The sequence below is a fragment of the Delphinapterus leucas genome, chromosome 11, assembly GCF_059928025.1.
Source record: "Delphinapterus leucas isolate spDelLeu-1000000601 "Yukka" chromosome 11, BTC_Dleu_Yukka2, whole genome shotgun sequence".
Lineage (NCBI taxonomy): Eukaryota > Metazoa > Chordata > Mammalia > Artiodactyla > Monodontidae > Delphinapterus > Delphinapterus leucas.
Window position 1 is genome coordinate 19295817 of NC_143139.1, and position 22847 is coordinate 19318663.

Sequence of the window (22847 nt, forward strand, 5' to 3'; positions counted from 1 at the left end):
CTCCCAGTAGAGTATAAACTCCATGATAGCAGAATTCTAGCTTTTTTTGTTTAATACTATGTCCCCAGAGTAATGCCTAGCACATAGTAGGCACCCCATAACCTTTTCTTAAATGAATTAAATAAATAAACTTCTTAAGATGAGAGAAAAGTCCTTAATTGAGTGACAATGTATGATTCTATGCAAATAGATAAATAACCCTTATTAGGATTACTTAAGTTAAGGATGCTTTCAAATACATTTGAAATAACAAGAAAAAGTCTTTGGAAGCTTATATTTCCCCAATATTGTTCTATTCTACCAAAATGCAATAGATATATGGCTTGAAGTTACAATCAAAATCACAGTAAATCTTTGGGAGTTTTGATATAACTAAAGGAAAAGTAAAAGGAAGGAAGAGTCACTCAGGAAAGGAAAAGTCCTAGAATTTTGATGCTGAAAGTAAACTAGAGATTATATTTCTTCCTTCAAAAAAATTACCACACATTTAATTCAAAGCAACAGTCAATCTTTGCCAGGATGTTTTTTTTTTCTTTTATTGTTGGTGTTCCTTAGATTATCAGTGTTATAATTTGGACAGGACTCAAATTGCTTTGTTTTTTTTTATGGAAATGTTGTTGCTTTCAACTGGTAATCCACCTGAAGGATCTAAAAGTCATTCATTACGTTGCCTTTAAAAATTCTGCCTAATGAAAGTGCCTCAAGCAGCCGCATAACACAGGGAAATCAGCTTGATGCTTTGTGACCACCTAGAGGGGTGGGATTGGGAGGGTGGGAGGGAGAGGCAAGAGGGTGGGGATATGGGGATATATGTATGCATATAGCTGATTCACTTTGTTATACAGCAGCAAATAACACACCAATGTAAAGCAATTATACTCCAATAAAGATGTAAAAAATAATAATAATAAAATAAAACTGGAAAAAAAAAAAAAAAAAAGCAAGTGCCTCTACTAGAGTGTAAGCTCCAGAAGGGCAGAAATCTGTCTACTCCATTTGCTACCATTACATCTCCAGAACATAGCACATGGCAAGACAGAGAGCAGTATTTGTTGAATGAACTGAAAATATAATGAATAGAAACAAACTTAAGTTATTCTAAATTTACAACTAAAGCTTTTCTCAATGGCAGTCTTATCCAACTAGAGTAAAAGTCAGACCCCCTCATCAGAAGGTATGAATGGCATTATTCTATTTCATCAAAGGAATATTTAAGTTATCTAACTTACAAACATCTGTGCATTGGTCTTTTTCATTGACAACGAATGCAATCAAACTTTGATAAAATTTAGTTATATATCCTTTACTCTTAGAAGTTGGAATCTATTAAAATTACATAAGGAATGCAATCATGTATAACATGACAGTATAAATTGATATTCTAGTGTACACTGCTAATACGATAAATATTCTTACCTTCTTTCAGATTTCTGTAATTTATTTTGAAAAAATAGTTTAATTCTTTTTGCTTCAATATCTTAAAAGGTGGACTTTGGCTTGGATTTTAAAATATATGTACTATGGAAAGCTATCAGGTTTTTTTTTTGGCTGCACTGCTTGACTTGCGGGAGTTCCCTGGCAGTGAAAGCACCAAGTCTTAACCACTGGACTGCCAGGAAATTCCCGTGAAAGCTATCAGTTTTAAGGGCGACTATCAGAATGAAATGGAACAATTGAAAAGTAGCTATGGTCTTTACCATTGTTACCCCATGGCTGGATATTTTGTTTCTGGGACATTATGAACAAGATGTGTGCATTATCATTTGTACAGTGAAAGCAAGGGTCGTTCTTACCTTTTTTAAAAAGTATGGTTCTATACAATTTCTTACTACAAATGTCTACCTTTTAATGGAGATTGTAATTTTATAACCTTTTCCCAAGATTATTCCATCCGCTTACTTGGGTATTGTACTTAAAACGTAAAAAACAGCTTTGTTTTGTTTTGTTTTTAATATCACATTCAATTTACTGCACTTAGAGACTGGAATGTAGTCAATAATAGCCATCTCGAAACATGGCATTTCTTGGTCATCCATTCATCAAATACGTACTGGGTTCCAAACTTTGGGCCTACAGTAAGCTAGACAGTCTACAAGGAAAGTTCACCATGGAGGCAGGCTAATGATGGGTGCATCTCAGAGGGACTCTTCATCTAGCTGTGGTGGGTCTGAATAAGTTTTCATGTTTTAAAGGATTTTAGAGATCACCCATTCCAACTTTACTAAGACGGACTACCAAGCATCATGTAGAGAGCACAGGCTTTGAAGGCAGACAGAATTAGAGTCACATCTTGACCCTGTCACAACTAAAGCACGTGGTTTTGGATAATTCATCTCTCTCTCTCTGAGACTCAATTTCTTCCTACATAAAATAGGAATAAAATGACTTTGTTACAATAATTTTGTAAAGGGTGTAAGCAAAGTGGCTGTACATAAACAGGCATGTAATCAATGCAACTGTTTTTAAATGAAGGGATGAGGAAATAAACCAAAAGAGGTAACCTCATTTCCACAAGTCTTTGAGAGAATCAGGGCAACAAGACACCAAATCTTTTTAACTACATCATGCTTCCCTAGTAAGAGAAATGTTAATTTAAAAGAGGAAAATGTTTTAGGTAAATTCTATTATCCAATGATCTGGATAGCGTAAGCTTTGGAGTCCACATCTACAAGAAAAAACAATGGTTTTACAATTATTTTAATTTTAGGATCTTCACAACCCTCGGACAGATGAATACTTGTTAAATGAATGAATGTATTTTTAAATGAGAAAAATGTTGAGGAGAGAATATTTTTACTTTCAAATATAAACCCTAGATTAAATATGCAAGAGTATCTGCTTAAAATATGCATTATTAAGTGCCTGCTGTAAAAGGTATATATAACTTCTTTTTTGTTTGTTTGTTTGTTTTGTTTTTTTTGCGGTACGCGGGCCTCTCACCGTTGTGGCCTCTCCCGTTGCGGAGCACAGGCTCCGGACGCGCAGGCTCAGCGGCCATGGCTCACGGGCCCAGCCACTCCGTGGCACGTGGGATCCTCCCAGACCGGGGCACGAACCCGTGCCCCCTGCATCAGCAGGCGGACTCTCAACCACTGCGCCACCAGGGAAGCCCTATAACTTCTTAACTGGTGAACTGGATTATCAATATACAAATCAATGAGAGCCAGTGGCTGATTGGTCTCTTCCCATCGCTTGCTGTGTTTATACACTGGCATGAGGACTCTGGCTTCCCAAGACAGAGCAAGTAACTGATTTGCAGAAAACATAAAGTCGCTTTCTGCTTTTATAGACACTGCCAAACTTATTTTAAAAATTTATGTTCTGTGCCCCAGTAGTCTTTCTTCAGTTCTTATGAAATAGTTTTTACAAAAAGTGAAAACATTACTCATAAGCAACTACAAGGAATTATAAAACAAGCTTAGTAGATTAAAAACATTAAACATTTACTTTATTTAGAAGTAAATGACTATATGTTATGTACCTTCCTTATGGCTGACTCTTATGTTAAACAAATTCCAGATACAACAGTTCCCTCAGAAAATAATCAACATTTCCAACCCCTCTGAAAAAATGTGAAGATATATATATATATATATATATATATATATATTTTATGCACAAATGAAACAGTCACAAGGTAATTAGCAAACCATGTGTTTCTTAAATAGCTACTGGACTTTTAAAAGAATGGGTTTAAAACAGCTTTCAAAGTTATACAAACCCTTACATATCTAAATGCTGAGATTTTAGTTTCCATGTTTTAAATTTATAAAAATCCAAGGATACCTCTTACTAGATTATTACCTGGGACCTGATTCCTGTTCCAAGCCTGCTTATTTTCAAATCGTCTAATGTTATTTAAACAGAATCATCTCTTTCAAGCCATATACTAAATCTACATATCTCTTTCATATCAAAATGTTATGTCACCTAAGAGGGGATCTACTTTAATCCTCGTGTTGAATCTACATAGCATGACTTTAATTCATGAGTTCTGAAAGACCATAGTATTGTGGAATGGATTATTTACTTGAATCCATTATTGGCATTCTAGAGCTGTTTGGTGTTTGCCTTTATGTCCCATCTTCTAGAAAGAACAAAATTATAGCTTTCAAAAAGAGCCAATTTTTTATTATACCGACTACAACTGGCATTTTCCTTAATACCAGATATAACACTTTACTGGCCTAAATTAATGCATTCTGAGCAGGGTGAGAAGGGTCTACCTGGGATACCAATGGGAAAGAAACAAGGCTCTGAAGAATTCTTCGAACAAGGCAGGTAGAGAAACTGATCTAGGCTTTTCTGAGTGCCCTACTCAGAAAACCTCTCAAACAATGCCCTGCTTTTATAGCCTGAACAAAATAGAAATATTTTAAGAGAATTTTGCATGAAGATATTTTTGTTATAATTTTACAAATAAATTTAAGTCGGTAAAATACACATTTTGCAATGGCTTTGTTGAAAAACAGACGATCTGTTTAGATTAGTCAAAGCTGCCATGGATCCCCAGATACTGTCCTCAGGTGAAGTGCCAATGCAATGACCTTCAGTGTAATGGAATTTCATGCTAGCTGAAACAATGTGTGATGCTACTGGCTGCCAACTGGAGTGCAGGCACTGTTTTTTCCCTTCTCAGTAACTATGAGGCTATAAAATGTATTTCTTCATCTTTCACACAACCATTACTCAGTGCTTCTGCCACAACCATTACTCAGTGCTTCTGCTATAGATAAGGGCAAAGAAACCTCTGTAAATGGCCAGTTACACTATACGGCTGATTAGAGAAGAAGAAATAAATTATGTCTGTAGTCATCTAATCAGTTTATAATATATATTGACTGTTTGCTATCGGTAGACCTTTTTAGTCAAACTCTTTTGTTCTGGAAAACTGAATCCAGTGTACTTTTGTGCGTGTTTTTTTAGAGAATTGTTTCTAATGTAACTTTAAAACCTAATTACTGCACATTTCCAAAGTACCAGACCATAAAATGGTCTAAGTTCTAATCTAACATGAAAAATAATGTTATGCTTTCAGAAACGGGTGACCTTTCCTAACTCACACTGTTTCCTGAAAAATGAGACTGACTTTAAGTGCATATGACAACTCTTTATTGACAGCTAAACTATCCAGACCAAATGCTATTTATTTCTCCTCTTTTTAAAAGTTTATCATTTTCACTTTTTAAATAGTAATAGTAAGAAACACTTCGTTGAATTTTGCCAAGCTGTAAGTTTAATCTTTGTCCAAATGCGCTGAAACTAATTCACTCACAGCAACTTGAAGCCGGCACTTAGGAACTGAGCTCTGCCCTCACTTGGCTGTGGTCTTAGATATTCAAGAATGGACACACACACACACACACACACACACACACGCATTCATTCACTCACTCATGTTTCCTGGAACTAATTAAAAGTTAAGTGAAAACTGACCAGTGTAAATGGAGGAGAAGAGTTTCAATCCACAAGAAGACAGTAAATACTGTAAAGGCTGTAAACATCCTAATATATACAAAGGTTCTACTCAGATATATTGCTCTGAATTATCAGTAATAAATTATCTAATAATTGAATAAGTTCATATTTTCAGATTAAAAAAAAGGTCATGCTTATCCTTCCCTACCCTGACTGAAAACAGTCTACGCATACATGAGACTTAACACCTTTATCTGCCTCATAAAAAACAGGGGCCAAACAGCTGGGCTATTGTTCTTGACTAACTTCGTCTGAGGTGGTATGAAAACCACATTCCTGGAGCACATAATCATAGGGTCTGACCGCCCCCCCACCCAAGAACCATTAAGTCAAATTCATTTCCCCCCAGAGGGCAACACACTATTGTATCCTCTCCACTTTCGAGCCACCTATGAACAATGGATAGTAATTGCAACTGTCACGGGCAGTCAATAGGAAAAGTAACCCAGCGCTTTTTTCCTCCAGTTTTCTGCCAAACCTGATCCGAGCACCTAACAACCATGCCCCCAACAGAAGAAAGATCTACAGTTGCTTTTAAATGCATCAGAAAACAGCTTTTTGAACAGAACCAGAGGACAATAACTAAACTTGTGCTCTGAATGTGAAGCTTAAAAAACTCAAAATTAAAGACAGAAACTTCTTTTGTGACTGTACTGCAGCTTCCTGAACTAACCCCACAGGCAAGCCTGAAAGGACAGCTGAGCTTCTTTCCTCTAAGCTTATCATCACTGCTGTTGCTGCTTTTAAGTTAGACTTGTGAGGAAAAGGGGGGAGGGAAAAATGTTTGTCCTCCAATGGAATGAGATCACAAGGCTTGGAACAGGCGGTCTTCTCTGCTCTGCTCTCAGTTATTACCCAGGTCACAGGAGAATAAAGAACCTTGGAGAATACATCCTGCATCTCAGGTGCAAATGGGTTAAAATCCAACAAAACAGAAAATTAAACTTTTCTGTTCTCTTTAAACTTTGTCTTCAAGCTCTTCAAGGGATATTAATTATTACTTGTTTGAATTTCATTCCATTATAGGTTCTGGTTACTTAATTTGCTGATTGGCAGGAACTCACTTTCTCACCACCCATTCACACGTAATCGTAGCCTGAATATATGTAAACTCCAAATATATGGATGAAAAGTGAGATACTCAAGCAAACATTTTATGGAAGTTTCCCAAACAGAGATGCTGACATCATGTAAGTCAAACATTTGAGAAGACTGATTTGTCCTTTGCCCTTCTCCAGGATGCTCTGATGTAGTAAAGCCTTAAGAGAGATGATTGCCTCTCAGTGGGAGAACACTTGCACGTACACACATATGCAAAACAGTTATTTACACACAGATTTCTACATGTATATCAATATAAATCTGGTGATATTTAAAATATATAGTCAGCCTCTATCAAAAATATACAGAGTAATACATAACAAAATATATTAATATTAATAAGTAGTTTTTCCTTAAAATTAATCCTTTAGAACTCAGATTCAAAAGTGTCCTATTGGCAACAAACAGAAAACCATAGATTGCCTGCTATGCTCTGAGAAAACACACTTTTTAATTAATTGAAAGCACCACTTGATTTTATTTTTATATGAGGAATTAAACCTTCTCCCTTTGTCATTCCTGGTTTTAAGTGGAGATTACGTATATTCATACTTCTAATATGTAGCATGTATAAAATCATCTCATACAGTTTTTAACCCTGCTGTAGATACATTTGTACTTATAAAGTAAGTCATTTAAAATTTAGAAAAAAAGATGAAAGTCAAATACTGTTAAAGATATAGTGGGGTTATTCTGTTAAAAAAACATACTGTTATAAGGCACAGAGAGAAAATAAGAACCACTGTACATCCCTTTTCAAGCTAGAAGGAAGAAACACCAAAGACAGAGTGCATGGGGGCAGAAATACTTTATCACCACTAATATTTCTAAATATCAGATTCATTTCGGTACATTTTAGATCAAAATAATTGCAAACACATTACCTTTTATTTCACCAAAGTTCCCTGATCCCATTGCAAGAAGCTTGTCTTTCCAGTCCTTTGATAGTAGCTTTTCAATACTGGGGGTTTCTAAGTAAAGAAATAAAAACAGGTAAGCAAATCAATGTGACTCTCTTTATAACGAAGCTCATTAAAAGTCTCTCTGCTAAAAAGAAGGCCATCCCTACCCTGGTCCCAGTTCATAATGACTTCATCAACAAACTGATAACAGGGGAGGAAAAAAAGAATGTGTTTTGTCACCTGCTGTTCCAAAATCATTAGCTTTTTCCTCTCGTGGAACAAAGCTGTACTAATTCTTTATGACAATGGGTACATATAAACCTGCAGTTCATTGTTTTCCAATTTGGTGAACAAATTCCTGCTATAATGGATGCTTGTCAATTTCAGGGTGTTAGTCTGCAGTCAAAAAATAATTATGTTGATAAAATGCAGAGTAAAAAAAAAGGCAAAGAATTAGCTCTTAAATCTGCTACATGTAATTATGTCCCTCTGTGTGTTTACAATTACATCCACTTCATAATATGTGTTTAACATCGTGTGGTGGTTAGCACACTGTGGAAAGATTTGCCAGTACCGTGAACATATAAAAAAGAGTTGGTGTAAAAGAAGCTTTACAAAGATTGCAGAATCTAGACAAGTAAGTAATGCCTATAATGGAAACTTATTATTTGCTTATTTCAGATTTGTATCACACTCTTTTAAAATGTCCTGTATTAAGACAGGACACACAGATTTTAGAGAGCAGGGTTATGTGGTGGTCTGACATTTGTTTCTATACGTCACATGGTTTTGATCTCTCCTTTTGTGTTGAATTTTAATGTATAAGTAAATATAAATGCTAATAAAACTCCGAAACATCAAACTCAGTTCCAAATAATGTAATTTTATATTCTTGTCAGCATTTAGATGGGTACACAATTACAATGGCTTTCAATCCCACGATTAGCACTGCATTCAGTTAGAAAATGGTGTGTACTAAAAGATAAGTGTCCCAGTATGCTCCATCTAAATAACAATACCCACACTTATTATCTGGATCGAAGACACACACTGCCATTCTCCACATTGGTGTTTATGCGTATTTGTGTTTGTTCAGACATTTGTTTACCCCCTACTAGGAGCATAAAGGGAGTACATGTTAACTTATCAAAGGGACAGTCTGGCCTAGAGACCCTAAGATTATTAGAAAAGCGTTAATTTTCCCCACAATAAAATGCATTTATAGCGTCTTCAGCATCATCTCGGCTAATGCTATCTACTTTCTCAGGCCCTCATCTTAAAGACATCAGCTATCAGAGTCACAAAGCCTGCGTGGAGTTTTCAACGCACGGGAGGTGGGATTTTCTTTGGAAAAACTGTGGCAGCGTGGATTGCTTCTTTTTCAGATGTCAAAAACTTGGGGAAAATAACATAGCGAAAAGCTCTGAATGATTACTTCTTCACATAGCCTGTATGTATAGTGTGTACATATACACACACACACCCCACAACTACTGTGTGCACATTTACATGGAATGTGTGAAATGGTTTTTTTCTTCGTTTGTAACAAAATATATCTTTCTATTTTTTCACATTTAAGGAAAAAAGATCCTAAAGATTTTACTTTTTCTTAAAATATCCCTATTTCTATACCACAGTGTTTTGAAAATGGTAATGACAATTCTGAGTAATAAAATGCATTAAACCTCTTCTTACTGTAATCAATATTTCTGTTCACTGAGGCTTTACAAGTAACTTTAAAATACTTCTGCAGGGATAGCCAATGTTTCTACATTCGCAGTAAACACTTGGTGAGTGAAATCATTTTTTAAACCTTAACAGAGTAGGTCAAACAAATACCACTGTTTCTTTTTTCCAGCACTCTACAGAAATTCTTGAGTTGCGTGTAAACAGGGTCCAACCAATATGGTATTTGCAGTAGAGTACCGTCAGTCATTAAAAGCTAACAAACCTTGCAAAGCAGGAATGCAGCAATAGAAATCCATTGTGCACTAACAATAGGCCCCTGAACCTCCCGGCACCAAAAGCAGACCATTTTACTTTTAAGGCTATTGTCTGCAAAGTCCATGACAAAGCTTTTCCCCTGCAGCTAGACAAAATATTCACTGTAGTGTGCTCATAAAGAAACAGAAGTCTTCTGTCTAAGTTGCAGAGTTAAAGAAACAGCCGCCAGATTTCTGAAACCTGCACAACATTCCTGGCCTCTTTATTAACTTGCATAAAGATAGGAGGCTCTCATACAAAGCCAGTTTTTTCAAGTACCTGACTTTTAACATACACTACAGAAAAAAATGAATAACTTCTTTAAGACCAAGTAATTTGCAAGATGTAAAATCAGAAATGTATCTAACTCAGGGTTGTCATGCCTGTGGATGAATAAAGACAATAATACTTGCAATTTGGATGAGGTTTAAACTCAGATTCAATAAACGTTTATTGAACAGCCTGTGTGCCAGGAGCTATGCTAGATGCTTTTACCTGTATTCTCTCATGTAATCAAAGCAAAAATCTGAAGACTCAGATTGTGTTATTATATCCATCTTTCAGGTTAAGAAAAAGACCAAAGGAAGAAAAGGATTTGTTTGACGTTTCACCATATGTAATGGGCAGAGCTGAGCCTTGGACTAAGGTTTATTTTTTTCCCTACAAATTCCTAAGTCTCTTATTGATGACGATAATGATAGCTGCCATTTTGAGGGTTAAGTGAGAAACAGTGTACCAGGTCCTTTACATGTGGTATCTCAAACTTCTCATAATAATCCCCTGAATTAGATAGTGGTATGTCTGTTTCACCATTAAGAAACCAAAGCTTTGAGAAATATCGTGACTTGCCCAATACAGAGCTAAGTTCAACTTACTGGATCCCAAAGCCTTTGCTCTTTTTAGTACACACACGTTACTGCATTTCACCTGCAAAACAGCCATGGACAGTCAGAAAAACTATTGTTATTAACTCCAGTGGATGGACGAAGTAAACATTTGAAAGGATAAATTGAATGTCCCAGGGTAACATGTACCTATGGGCAGCATGATGAGATTAAAAGCCAAGATTCCTTACAATTTTCAATATGTTCAGGATGTAGTCCCACTATATGACTTTGAACTGTAGAATTTTGGGTGATTTAAGGAAAACCTATGACCATATAGCAGATATATGCATTGAAATGAAAATGCATTCATAAGGTGGAAGGACTATTGGGCTATAAGTCAAACAATATGGATTCTCACCAGGACTTTAACACTATCTAGCTCAGGGGGACCAAAAGCATATCTTTTCACCTACTTCACCTCTCTGTCTGAATTACTGTAAAACAAAGAGCTTTAAGCAAATCCATGTTCAATATTCTACAACTGCTACTGTTTGAATTTATTTCCACTGGTAGTTCATGAAGAAGTGGTATGAAATGATCTCACAATAATGATCACAATAAATGGACATGTACCAATGACTGAATTTCTCTGAAAATGGTAAAGATCCCATAGAATATAAATGATTAAAACTGTGAAAGATCAAATGGCAAAATCTCAATATTTATAATATACCTGTTCATTAATGTGTGAATATGATTAAAGTGAAATCTGACACAATTATGTAACTGCTACTTCAGTGCTTATGGAGTAAAAGAGATAGTAGTTATCTATTAAATATTCCACTTTCTAAGATGTGATTTTAAAAAAATACATGTAGAATTGTATTTTAAACTGTGAGTATGGTATGTTTCTGGACATACAGTTATTCCCAAATGTTCAAATTCTGGATTATCCATTATTTTCATGTTAAGATGTGTCATAGTTTTACTTTCAACACTTTAAAGAGTCTCCTGAGATTTACTTCTCCCAAGCATTGGAGTACCATGATTATCATTAAAATTAAAGCTAGAGCTCGCTATATTAAAATAAGCATGACAGATAATAATAGTTATTATTATTTGCATGGCATTTCAGTTTACAGAATGCTGTCAGATACAATATTTGTCAATGTTGTATATTATCATTATATCCATTTTGCAGATGAGAAAACTAAGGCTCAGTAAGAAAACCAAGGCCCAGCATCACCTAGCCAGAAAGTAGAACAGATGGAATACAAAAACACGGCCTCTTAATTACAGAATCTGTCTTTTTAGGGGTAAGGTAAATGCATATCTATTTTTAAAGAGAAAATAAAATAAATATTAAGAAATAAGCTGTAAGATAAATTAGAGAGAAATGAAAGTTATCCTTATCAGTCAATCCATTAACAGGAAGATGACTCTAACTGGATTACTTTTGTCTCTTTCTGCCATCAGGACCCTTTTGATATGTTTGCTTGCTTTTCCCTTCTTACCCTTGCCTCTTTTACTCACATATGGTTCTTCACATCAGTGCCTATGGCAATCCCCGCCAGTGAATGGCCCCCCTAACTGTGCCAGCCATTGTTACAACAGCATCCTGCCTCTTTAGGGCCTGCTCATTCCCTATAACTCTCACTCCTTTTTCCCTTCAGTGCCAAACACCCTTAAGACTGACTCCCTCATCTGGAACAATGAGACCCAACCCAGAGACTCATGCCAACATATTGTAATTCTCCAACAAGCTCCCAGTGCCAAGAATTAAACCACATTCGCTCCAGTGCAGTAGCTTTACACACAGGCTCAGGTTTTTGCTTTGTGTTTATGTAGGGTTTTTTTTTCCTTAATCTCCCTTGAGCTGCAGTGGCAGAGCTCATTGAAAAAATCGAACAAGCAAAAAATATGTATGTATAATATGTGACTTTTTAAACAAAGTCCCAGGAGTTAGGTCATACCAAATCTACCACTGTTTATACTTTAATTTTGTGGCTTAAACTAAGCTGTGTTATTCCTGACATGTGATAGGGTGCACATTTAGGGATGAAAGTTGTCTTTTGGAAGGAACAACAATATGGTTGAACGTCAAAAATATACTAATACCTCCTTCAAAGTCAAGAAGTAAAAGCATGTATCGATTATTCATATCATAGAATCAGCATTTTAAACCTGGAAGGAGCTTTAGATAACATTTAGATAAGCATTCCACAAAACTAATTTACTAAAACATATACTGGACATAAATTTATGTTGGTTGGTTTACTTGTAACCGACCAACATAAATTGCTTGGTTACAAGTAACACTAAAGCAAACAAATAAAATAAGCATTCCACTGTCATGTAAATCTAATTAACATTAAACAAATTGACATTTCTTTTTCTTACAAGATTTAGACCACTTTATGTGTTAACAGACTGTCAATCTTTAAGTGAGTTATGGATTACATATTTGACCAAGGAAACTAGTGTTGGGAGATGACTGTTTTGCTCAATCCAAGTTGGGTAATAACTAGTCTAGACCAAACTCTTCATTTTACAGACTGAAAATCTAACTTAAGGTTAAAACTCGCCTAAGATAATAAATCTAATTAATGATGAAGGCAGCACTTGAAGCCTAACTCCTAGTTTAGCGTTCTTTTCCATATACCACGCACCGCAATGAGTTCTTTTAATAAAGAGTCAAACTTTTCAAAAGTAAAATGTTAGTCCAGTTTTATGCACCTCATCTAGTTTTAGACAATAATTAGATGATAGGTGGTCTGGGTGGTGAACGTCTGTTAGGATTAGGTGCTGTTAATTCAATATCCTCCCCTTGGAAGCTTTCACTTGATGGCTCCCATGAAAATATAGAATAGTTATAAACGTTAGTTAGTACACTTGGCTAACTACAGTTTTCTTCAAAAAGCTAATTACGGCCTTGCTAGTTACTTATTCAATTACTGATAATAAGATTATTTTTGAGGGGAAGGTTGGGCTAAATCTGGAAATCATATACCAGTAAGAGTTCAATTCAGGTTGACAATTGCTGCATGTCTAGACAACACTTGGGGGCAAGTATCAAACAATGCAATGTTAGTAATATAAAAACTTCTACATATCTGGAGTGGATCTGGGCACTGAAGACCAGAAGGCCTTGTAATAGTCTCATGAGCCAAGCACTACAGCTAGTCCGCTACTGGAAATATCAAGTTCTTCTAGGAAATGTCAAAAAATAACACACACCACAACACACAATAGAAACACATCTGAAATTCCAAAGCATTAGGATTTCAATTAGCCTCATTTTATATGTAATCATCCTGAAGTGAATTAAGCTCTAGAAATACTTTACTTTTAGTAGTGCCAAAATATTTCTTTGTTTCCACTTGAAATTTAATAAGAGCTTGGTTAAGAGAAAAAAAAATTCTTTGGCCTGCTGACTCAAGTTTTGAAATTTTTAATGTGCAACCAGTTTTTGGAATATTGCAATATCTAAATCATTACCCACAGGCTTAAGTTTTCTCAGCGTACAGGCTATAACTGTTAACACACCTGTTCAATTATATCCAATCTTATACCATATTTTAGAAGAATATTTTTTCATTACATGATTTAATATACCATAATCAATATGCTAGGGGCTTCCCTGGTGGCGTAGTGGTTGAGAGTCCCCCTGCCAATGCAGGGGACACGGGTTCGTGCCCCGGTCCGGGAGGATCCCACATGCTGCGAGGCGGCTGGGTCCGTGAGCCACGGCCGCTGAGCCTGCGCGTCTGGAGCCTGTGCTCCGCAACGGGAGAGGCCACAACCGTGAGAGGCCCGTGTACAGCAAAAAAAAAAAAAAAAAAAAAATCAATATGCTATAACTGCTACATATCAATAAACTTGGGTTTTCTCCTCAAAAGATGGTTCTATATTTCCTACACAAAATATCCATTAAGCTACAGACTTATGAAACTCTCCTAGTTTTATCCACTCCATCACTCAGAAAGCAAGTGCATTTCCTTGCATAGACTAAAACACTCTGTTTTTTTCTTATTTTAAATATTAGATCCCAGAAAAAAATAACATAAGTAATTTGAGGGCAGCATTTCAAAAAGGAATTTCAAAGAGTTTTTTTCTCATGTACAAAATCTCTGTTTTGCTACTAAATGTAAAAAAAAACTTAACGTCATACAACATGACTCCATCACTTACTATGACTAATTTTGTGACCTTTGGCAAGTAATTTAACCTCTCTATGCTTCAATTTACTCGTCTATAAAAGGGGATAATAACTATACTTATACTATTGTCAAAAGAATTAAATGAAATAATTTATGTAAAGTGCTTAAGACAGTGCTGGGCACACAGTAACATTTAAAAAGTTTGACTAACATTACAACTACAGCTTAGTATACAACAACCCAAGAGATTTATGTTAAAATCCAAATGAAAAGTATATACATATGCTTCACTTTGCTCATCACTAAAACTACCTAGAAATCAAAAGCCACATCAAAGGGTAATAGTTCTACCTCTACACATTTTTATGAAAATGATTCATAACCCTTAGTTTCACTGGTTTATCTGTCATTCCTATGAATTTTTCAGTTGGTTCATGTCAATAAAGATGACATTGAAAGAGCTGTAGTAGTAAGAGGGACAAAGACTGTTGTCACTTCCATTAGGTTAATATATGAATTGTCCCAAAACAGCACAGAAATACAAAAATACTCAACTAATCTTTGCCTGAGTTTCTTTTTTGACAGTTGTCTTTCTAGCTTTCCAAGGGTTCTGTAAGGTCCTCAACAATGGCTAAAGCTTTTAAGCCAGTGCTGTTGACAAGTGAAAGGGAACAACAAATAGCTTTGTAGTGCTCTTTTCCCAGGGTCACTCAACCAGCGGTAATACTTATTATTTTTATTTATTAGCACTGTAGCCCTGTCCTCTATCATGGCTAACTCACCCCAACCCCCAAGACAGGAAAAGCATTTTAACTTTTAATAAAAATGGGAAAGTGTGGCACTCTGGTGTAAGGCTCTTACAGTAAAGTGCACACACAGCTAATGAATATTGTCCATCTTTATCCAAATAATTTATGTTGTCAGCAAAGTGTGGGTGGTGAAATGTGTATTAGGTTCTAGCCATTAGTCACAATTAGAGGGGTGAGAGTGGAGAGTAGGGGGAAGCAAAAAGGTTACTAAGGCAAGAGGGGTACAATAGGAAAGCAAAGGCAACTTGACAGAAAATTGGGAGGAAGGTGTTCATGATGGTATCAATTAATAGTCAATTTATAACAGTTAAAATATTTCCAGTAAAAGATTCTCAAGACTATTTCATCCAGCAAATAGCCAACTTTCTCAGAGACCAACTGTAATACATCTGTTATTTTCCATATGTTTTATTTGAAATAGTATTTCTCAACTGCATATATGTGAGATAGAAGAAGAAAGAAAAATAGAAGACAAGTCATAAGAACTAAATTATAGCAAATGGTATATGAGAATCAGGAATATTTAAGGCAAATGAAGTCTTAATTTCAGAAGACAAATTTATAAACAAACAGGAAAAGTTTAAGATAGCTTAACCATATCACAGTTTAGTAAAGAAACATAGATCTAAGCATATTATATATAGCTACTGATATATTTAAGAAAAGAATTACCTAAATATGTATTTGAATTATAAATGAAGCAATTATCCTACTGTAAGATTATATTCAGATAATCATCCATTTAATTAGATATCTAGTCTATGCTGAAAACAAAAATTAATGATCATATTTGTAGAATTTTGTTATTGTTTATAATTGGGAAGGTGGGTGGTAGAGATGATAAAGGAGATACAAAAAGTATAGAAATAGAAAACCACTTAACATACATTAGAATGAGAATTCCAATACTTTAAAAATATGACAGAATGTTTTACCACTGGAAGTGAGAATTAAAGTGCATACAGCCTGATGCTAAACCACTACACATCCTGAATCTTCTCTATCACAACATATGTGAAAACAAATCGCAATCTCAGCTTGCCAGATGCCTGAAAAGATATGAACAATAAAAACTGACATGATTCATATGATAAATCAGAAATTGTGATTTCAGGTAGTCGAACAGCTGAGCTGAAAAGCTACTTATAACTCAAATTATATTTTTATGTTCTAATACAGAACATCAGATTTTAAAATTAAGAAAAAATCCTTTGATTTCCTTAAAATCATATATCTAAATTTGCACACAGCCTTCTCAACCAAAGTAGTCCATCTGCCTTACCAACTTGTTATATTTGGTCTCTCATAACCTTTCATGGATTTTGGACTGTGTCATTTTTAGAGTAATTTTAGATGAGAAAATACAATAGTTTTATTTGCAAAATGGCATTTAATGTTCACAAGCTTAAATATAATCTAAACAACAATGAAACAAAATTGTGTAAGGTAAGACTTGCTGTGAACCCCCAATATACAAAACAGCAAAAAAATCAACGTGTCAAAACCATTTTCATTTAAAAAGGAACAAGTGGAGGAGACCTTCAAGATGGCAGAGGAGTAAGATGTGGAGATCACCTTCCTCCCCACAAATACATCAGAAATACATCTACATGTGGAACAACTCCTAAAGAACACCTACTGAATGCTGGCAGAAGACCTCAGACTTCCCAACAGCCGGGTGGCTGACAGGGTCTTGGTGAGCCGGCGGGGCGCCAGGCCTGTGCCTCTGAGGTGGGAGAGCCGAGTTCAGGACACTGGTCCAGCAGAGACTTCCCAGCTCCACGTAATATCAAATGGCAAAAGCTCTCCCAGAGATCTCCATCTCAGCACTAAGACCCAGCTCCAATCAACGACTAGCAAGCTATAGTGCTGGACATCTTATGCCAAACAACTAGCAGGACAGGAACACAACCCCACCCATTAGCAGAGAGCCTGCCTAAAATCATAATAAGGTCACAGACACCCCAAAACACACCATCGGACGCAATCCTCCCCACCAGAAAGACAAGATCAAGCCTCATCCACCAGAACAGAGGCACTAGCCACCTCCACCAGGAAGCCTACAAAACCCACTGAACCAACCTTAGCCACTGGGGGCAGACACCAAAAACAACAGGAATGAAGAACCTGCAGCCTGTGAAAAGGAGACCCCAAACACAGGAAGTTATGCAGAATGAGAAGACAGAGAAACACATAGCAGATGAAGGAGCAAGGTAAAAACCCACCAGATCAAACAAATGGAGAGGAAATAGGCAGTCTACCTGAAAAAGAATTCAGAGCAATGATAGAAAAGATGATCCAAAATCTTGGAAATAGAATGGAGAAAATACAAGAAGCGTTTAACAAGGAGCTACAAGAACTAAAGAGCAAACAAACAATGATGAACAACACAATAAATGAAATTAAAAATTCTCTAGAAGGAATCAATAGCAGAATAACTGAGGCAGAAGAACGGATAAGTGACCTCGAAGATAAAATAGTGGAAATAATTACCACAGAGTGGAATAAAGAAAAAAGAATGAAAAGAATTGAGGACAGTCTCAGAGACCTCTGGGAAAACATTAAATGCACCAACATTCGAATTACAGGGGTCCCAGAAGAAGAAGAGAAAAAGAAGGGGACTGAGAAAATATTTCAAGAGATTATAGATGAAAACTTCCCTAATATGGGAAAGGAAATAGTCAAGTCCAGGAAGCATAGAGAGTCCCATACAGGATAAATCCAAGGAGAAACACGCCAAGACACATATTAATCAAACTATCAAAAACTACATACAAAGAAAACATATTAAAAGCAGCAACGGAAAAACAACAAATAACGTACAAGGGAATCCCCATAAGGTTAACAGGTGAACTTTCAGCAGAAACTCTGCAAGCCAGAAGGGAGTGTGGCAGGCCACATTTAAAGTGATGAAAGGGAAAAACCTAAAACCAAGATTACCCTACCCAGCAAGGATCTCATTCAGATTTGATGGAAAAATTGAAACCTTTACAGACAAGAAAAAGCTAAGAGAATTCAGCACCACCAAACCAGCTCTACAACAAATGCTAAAGGAACTTCTCTAGGCAGGAAACACAAGAGAAGGAAAAGACCTACAATAACAAACCCAGAACAATTAAGAAAATGGTAATTGGAACAAACATATGGATAACTACCTTAAATGTAAATAGATTAAGTCACCAACCAAAAGACATGGACAGGCTGAAGGGACACAAACACAAGACCCATATATATGCTGTCTATAAGAGACGCACTTAAGACCTAGGGACACATACAGACTAAAAGTGAGGGGATGGAAAACGATATTCCCTGCAAATGGAAATCAAAAGAAAGCTGGAGTAACAATTATCATATCAGACAAAATAGACTTTAAAATAAAGACTATTACAAGAGACAAAGAAGGACACTACATAATGATCAAGGGATCAATCCAAAAAGAATATAAAACAATTGTAAATATTTATGCACCCAACATAGGAGCACCTCAATACATAAGGCAAACACTAACAGCCATAAAAGGGGAAATCGACAGTAACACAATCATAGTAGGGGACTTTAACACCCCACTTTCAACAATGGACAGATCATCCAAAATGAAAATAAATAAGGGAACACAAGCTTTAAATGATACATTAAACAAGATGGGCTTAATTGATATTTATAGGACATTCCACATAAAAAAAACAGAGTACACTTTCTTCTCAAGTGCTCATGGAACATTCTCCAGGATAGATCATATCTTGGGTCACAAATCAAGCCTTGGTAAATTTAAGAAAATTGAAATCGTATCAAGTATCTTTTCCGACCACAACACTATGCGACTAGATATCAATTACAAGAATAAAATCTGTAAAACATACAAACACATGGAGGCTAAACAATACACTACTAAATAACCAAGAGATCACTGAAGAAATCAAAGAGGAAATCAAAACATACCTAGAAACAATGGCAATGAAAACACGATGACCCAAAACCTATGGGATGCAGCAAAAGCACTTCTAAGAGGGAAGTTTATAGCAATACAATCATACCTCAAGAAACAAGAAACATCTCCAATGAACAACCTAACTTTACACCTAAAGCAATTAGAGAAAGAAGAGCAAAAAAACCCCAAAGTTAGCAGAAGGAAAGAAATCATGAAGTTCAGATTACAAATAAATGAAAAGGAAATGAAGGAAACGATACCAAAGATCAATAAAACTAAAAGCTAGTTCTTTGAGAAGATAAAAAAATTGATAAGCCATTAGCCAGAGTTATCAAGAAAAAAATGGAGAGGACTCAAATCAATAGAATTAGAAATGAAAGAGTAGAAGTAACAACTGACACTGCAGAAACACAAAGTATCATGAGAGATTACTACAAGCAACTATATGCCAATAAAATGGACAACCTGGAAGAAATGGACAAATTCTTAGAAATGCACAACCTTCCAAGAGTGAATCAGGAAGAAATAGAAAATATGAACAGACCAATCACAAGCACTGAAATTGAGACTGTGACGAAAAATCTTCCAAAAAACAAAAGCCCAGGACCAGATGGCTTCACAGGCAAATTCTATAAACATTTAGAGAAGAGATAACACCTATCCTTCTCAAAACCTTCCAAAATATAGCAGAGGGAGGAACACTCCCAAACTCATTCTACAAGGCCACCATCACCCTGATACCAAAACCAGACAAAGATGTCACAAAGAAAGAAAACTACAGGCCAATATCACTGATGAATATAGATGCCAAAATCCTCAACAAAATACTAGCAAACAGAATCCAACAGCACATTAAAAGGATCATACACCATGATCAAGTGGGGTTTATCCCAGGAATGCAAGGATCCTTCTATATACACAAATCAATCAAATTGATACACCATATTAACAAACTAAAGAATAAAAACCATGTGATCATCTCAATAGATGCAGAAAAAGCATTTGACAAAATTCAATACCCATTTATGATAAAAACCCTCCAGAAAGAAGGCATAGAGGGAACTTATCTCAATATAATAAAGCCCATATATGACAAACCCACAGCCAACATCATTCTCAGTGGTGAAAAACTGGAACCATTTCCCCTAAGATCAGGAGCAAGACAAGAGTGTCCACTCTCACCACTATTATTCATCATAGTTTTGGAAGTTTTAGCCACAGCAATCAGAGAAGATAAAGAAATAACAGGATGCCAAATCAGAAAAGAAATAGTAAAGTTGTCACTATTTGCAGATGACATGATACTATATATAGAGAATCATAAAGATGCTACCAGGGGTTCCCTGGTGGCGCAGTGGTTGAGAGTCCGCCTGCCAATGCAGGGGACACGGGTTCGTGCCCCGGTCTGGGAAGATCCCACATGCCGCGGAATGGCTAGGCCCGTGAGCCATGGCCCCTGAGCCTGCGCGTCCATAGCCTGAGCTCCACAATGGGAGAGGCCACAACAGTGAGAGGCCCGTCTACCTCAAAAAAAAAAAAAAAAAGATGCTACCAGAAAACTAGAGTGTGGAAAAAAGGGAACCCTCTTGCACTGTTGGTGGGAATGTGAATTGATACAGCCACTATGGAGAACAGTATGGAGGTTCCTCAAAAAACTAAAAATAGAACTACCATACGACCCAGCAATCCCACTACTGGGCATATACCCTGAGAAAACCATAACTCAAAATGAGTCATGTACCACAATGTTCACTGCAGCTCTATTTACAATAGCCAGGACATGGAAGCAACCTAAGTGTCCATCGACAGATGAATGGATAAAGAAGATGTGGCACATATATACAATGGAATATTACTCAGCCATAAAAAGAAACGAAATTGAGTATTTGTAGTGAGGTGGATGGACTTAAGAGTCTGTCATACAGAGTGAAGTAAGTCAGAAAGTGAAAAACAAATACCATATGCTAACACGTATATATGGAATCTTAAAAAAAAAATGGTTCTGAAGAAACTAAGGGCAGGACAGGAATAAAGACGCAGTCATAGAGAATGGACTTGAGGACACGGGAAGGGCGAAGGGTAAGCTGGGATGAAGTGAGAGAGTGGCATGGACATATATACACTACCAAATGTAAAATAGATAGCTAGTGGGAAGCAGCTGCATAGCACAGGGAGATCAGCTTAGTGCTCTGTGACCACCTAGCAGGGTGGTATAGGGAGTGTGGGAGGGAGACGTAGAAGGAGGAGATATGGGGATATATGTATATGTATAGGTGATTCACTTTGTTATAAAGCAGAAACTAACACAACATTGTAAAGCAATTATACTCCAATAAAGATGTTAAAAAAAAAAAGAAGGAACAAGCGAAAGAAGATAAAAAGGAAGCAAAGAAAAAAAGAAAAAATCTGGAAAAATAGCAAAAGAGAAAAGCATAGTTTTGTTTTCATTTTTCTTATATTACCAGAAACTTAACCATTCTTAATGTTAAAGGCACTGGGTATAAAGGTAGTCATGTACAGCCTGTTTGTATATTCTTTTAATTTCTGAATTAAATGAATGTACAAAACTATTCTCTTTGCTTTTAGTGCACATAATGTACTGAGTCAGCAGACTACTTTAAAAAATATATGTCATAGGGGACTTCCCTGGTGGCACAGTGGTTAAGAATCCACCTGCCAATGTAGGGGACATGGGTTCGAGCCCTGGTCCTGGAAGATCTCACATGTTGCAGAGCAACTACGCCCGTGTACCATGACTACTGAAGCTCATGCACCACAACTACTGAAGCCCATGTGCCTAGAGCCCGTGCTCCGCACAAAGAGTAGCCCCCGCTCGCCACAACTAGAGAAAAGCCTGCACGCAGCAACGAAGACCCAACACAGCCAAAAATAAAGAAATAAATTTATTAAAAATATATATATGTCATATATGGATACTTACATTTTCTTTATTTTGCAAAATTCACACACACAAGGGCACACACACACAAGATCAGGAGGCCTCATACTCTACCCATTTATTCAATCTTTTATCTAACAGTTATCTATTAAACCACAACTGTGGCCCTGTGAGAGTAACTAAGACATGGTCTCTGAATTTCAAGAAACTCACCGTCTCCTGTAATACACCATACACTGTTAGATGTATAGAGTAACAGTGATCAGACACTAAACCTTTGACTCAGATTGCTAGAGTGTCACTGAGTTGCTCTCCTATTGTTTCATTTATTGGAGTAAATAGAACAATGTCTTACTTGAATCATTATATTAATGAATAGTAAATAAACGTGCTAATAGATATTTTTCCAAATGTTACTATCGTAGCACTGCCATAAAGAGTTCTAAAATAGTCTTCTGTTTATCAATTAAATCTGCTGTAAAAAAATTCTACTGGCAATAATTTCCAGAAATGGGGTCAATTTATCATCTTTTCTGTAATTAGGAAAATAATATGAATTAAATCATGCTAGCAATACAAAGGTTAATTAAAAGGTAACTATATAAGAATAGTAGAATGGATTAATTCAACAAATAGTTTGTACTATGCGTTTTTCCAGGTATGGAGGATATTAACAAGAGGAAAACAAAAGTGGACCCTATTCACCTAGAGTCCTTAGTCATGGGGAAGCTTCTTTAAAATATAACTCCAGGGCCACTGG

General features: G+C 36.2%; 1 protein-coding gene across 11 annotated transcripts in view; it reads right to left on the reverse strand.

Annotated features, from left to right (window-relative positions):
* Positions 1-22847, reverse strand: part of SOX5 (SRY-box transcription factor 5) — a 997502-nt gene that overhangs the window by 210133 nt on the left and 764522 nt on the right. For all 11 annotated transcript variants that reach the window (XM_089919966.1, XM_089919964.1, XM_089919967.1 and 8 more), the window contains one exon: positions 7464-7550. In XM_089919966.1, coding sequence (XP_089776092.1) covers positions 7464-7550 — 87 coding nt within the window. The remainder of the gene's footprint in view (positions 1-7463; positions 7551-22847) is intronic.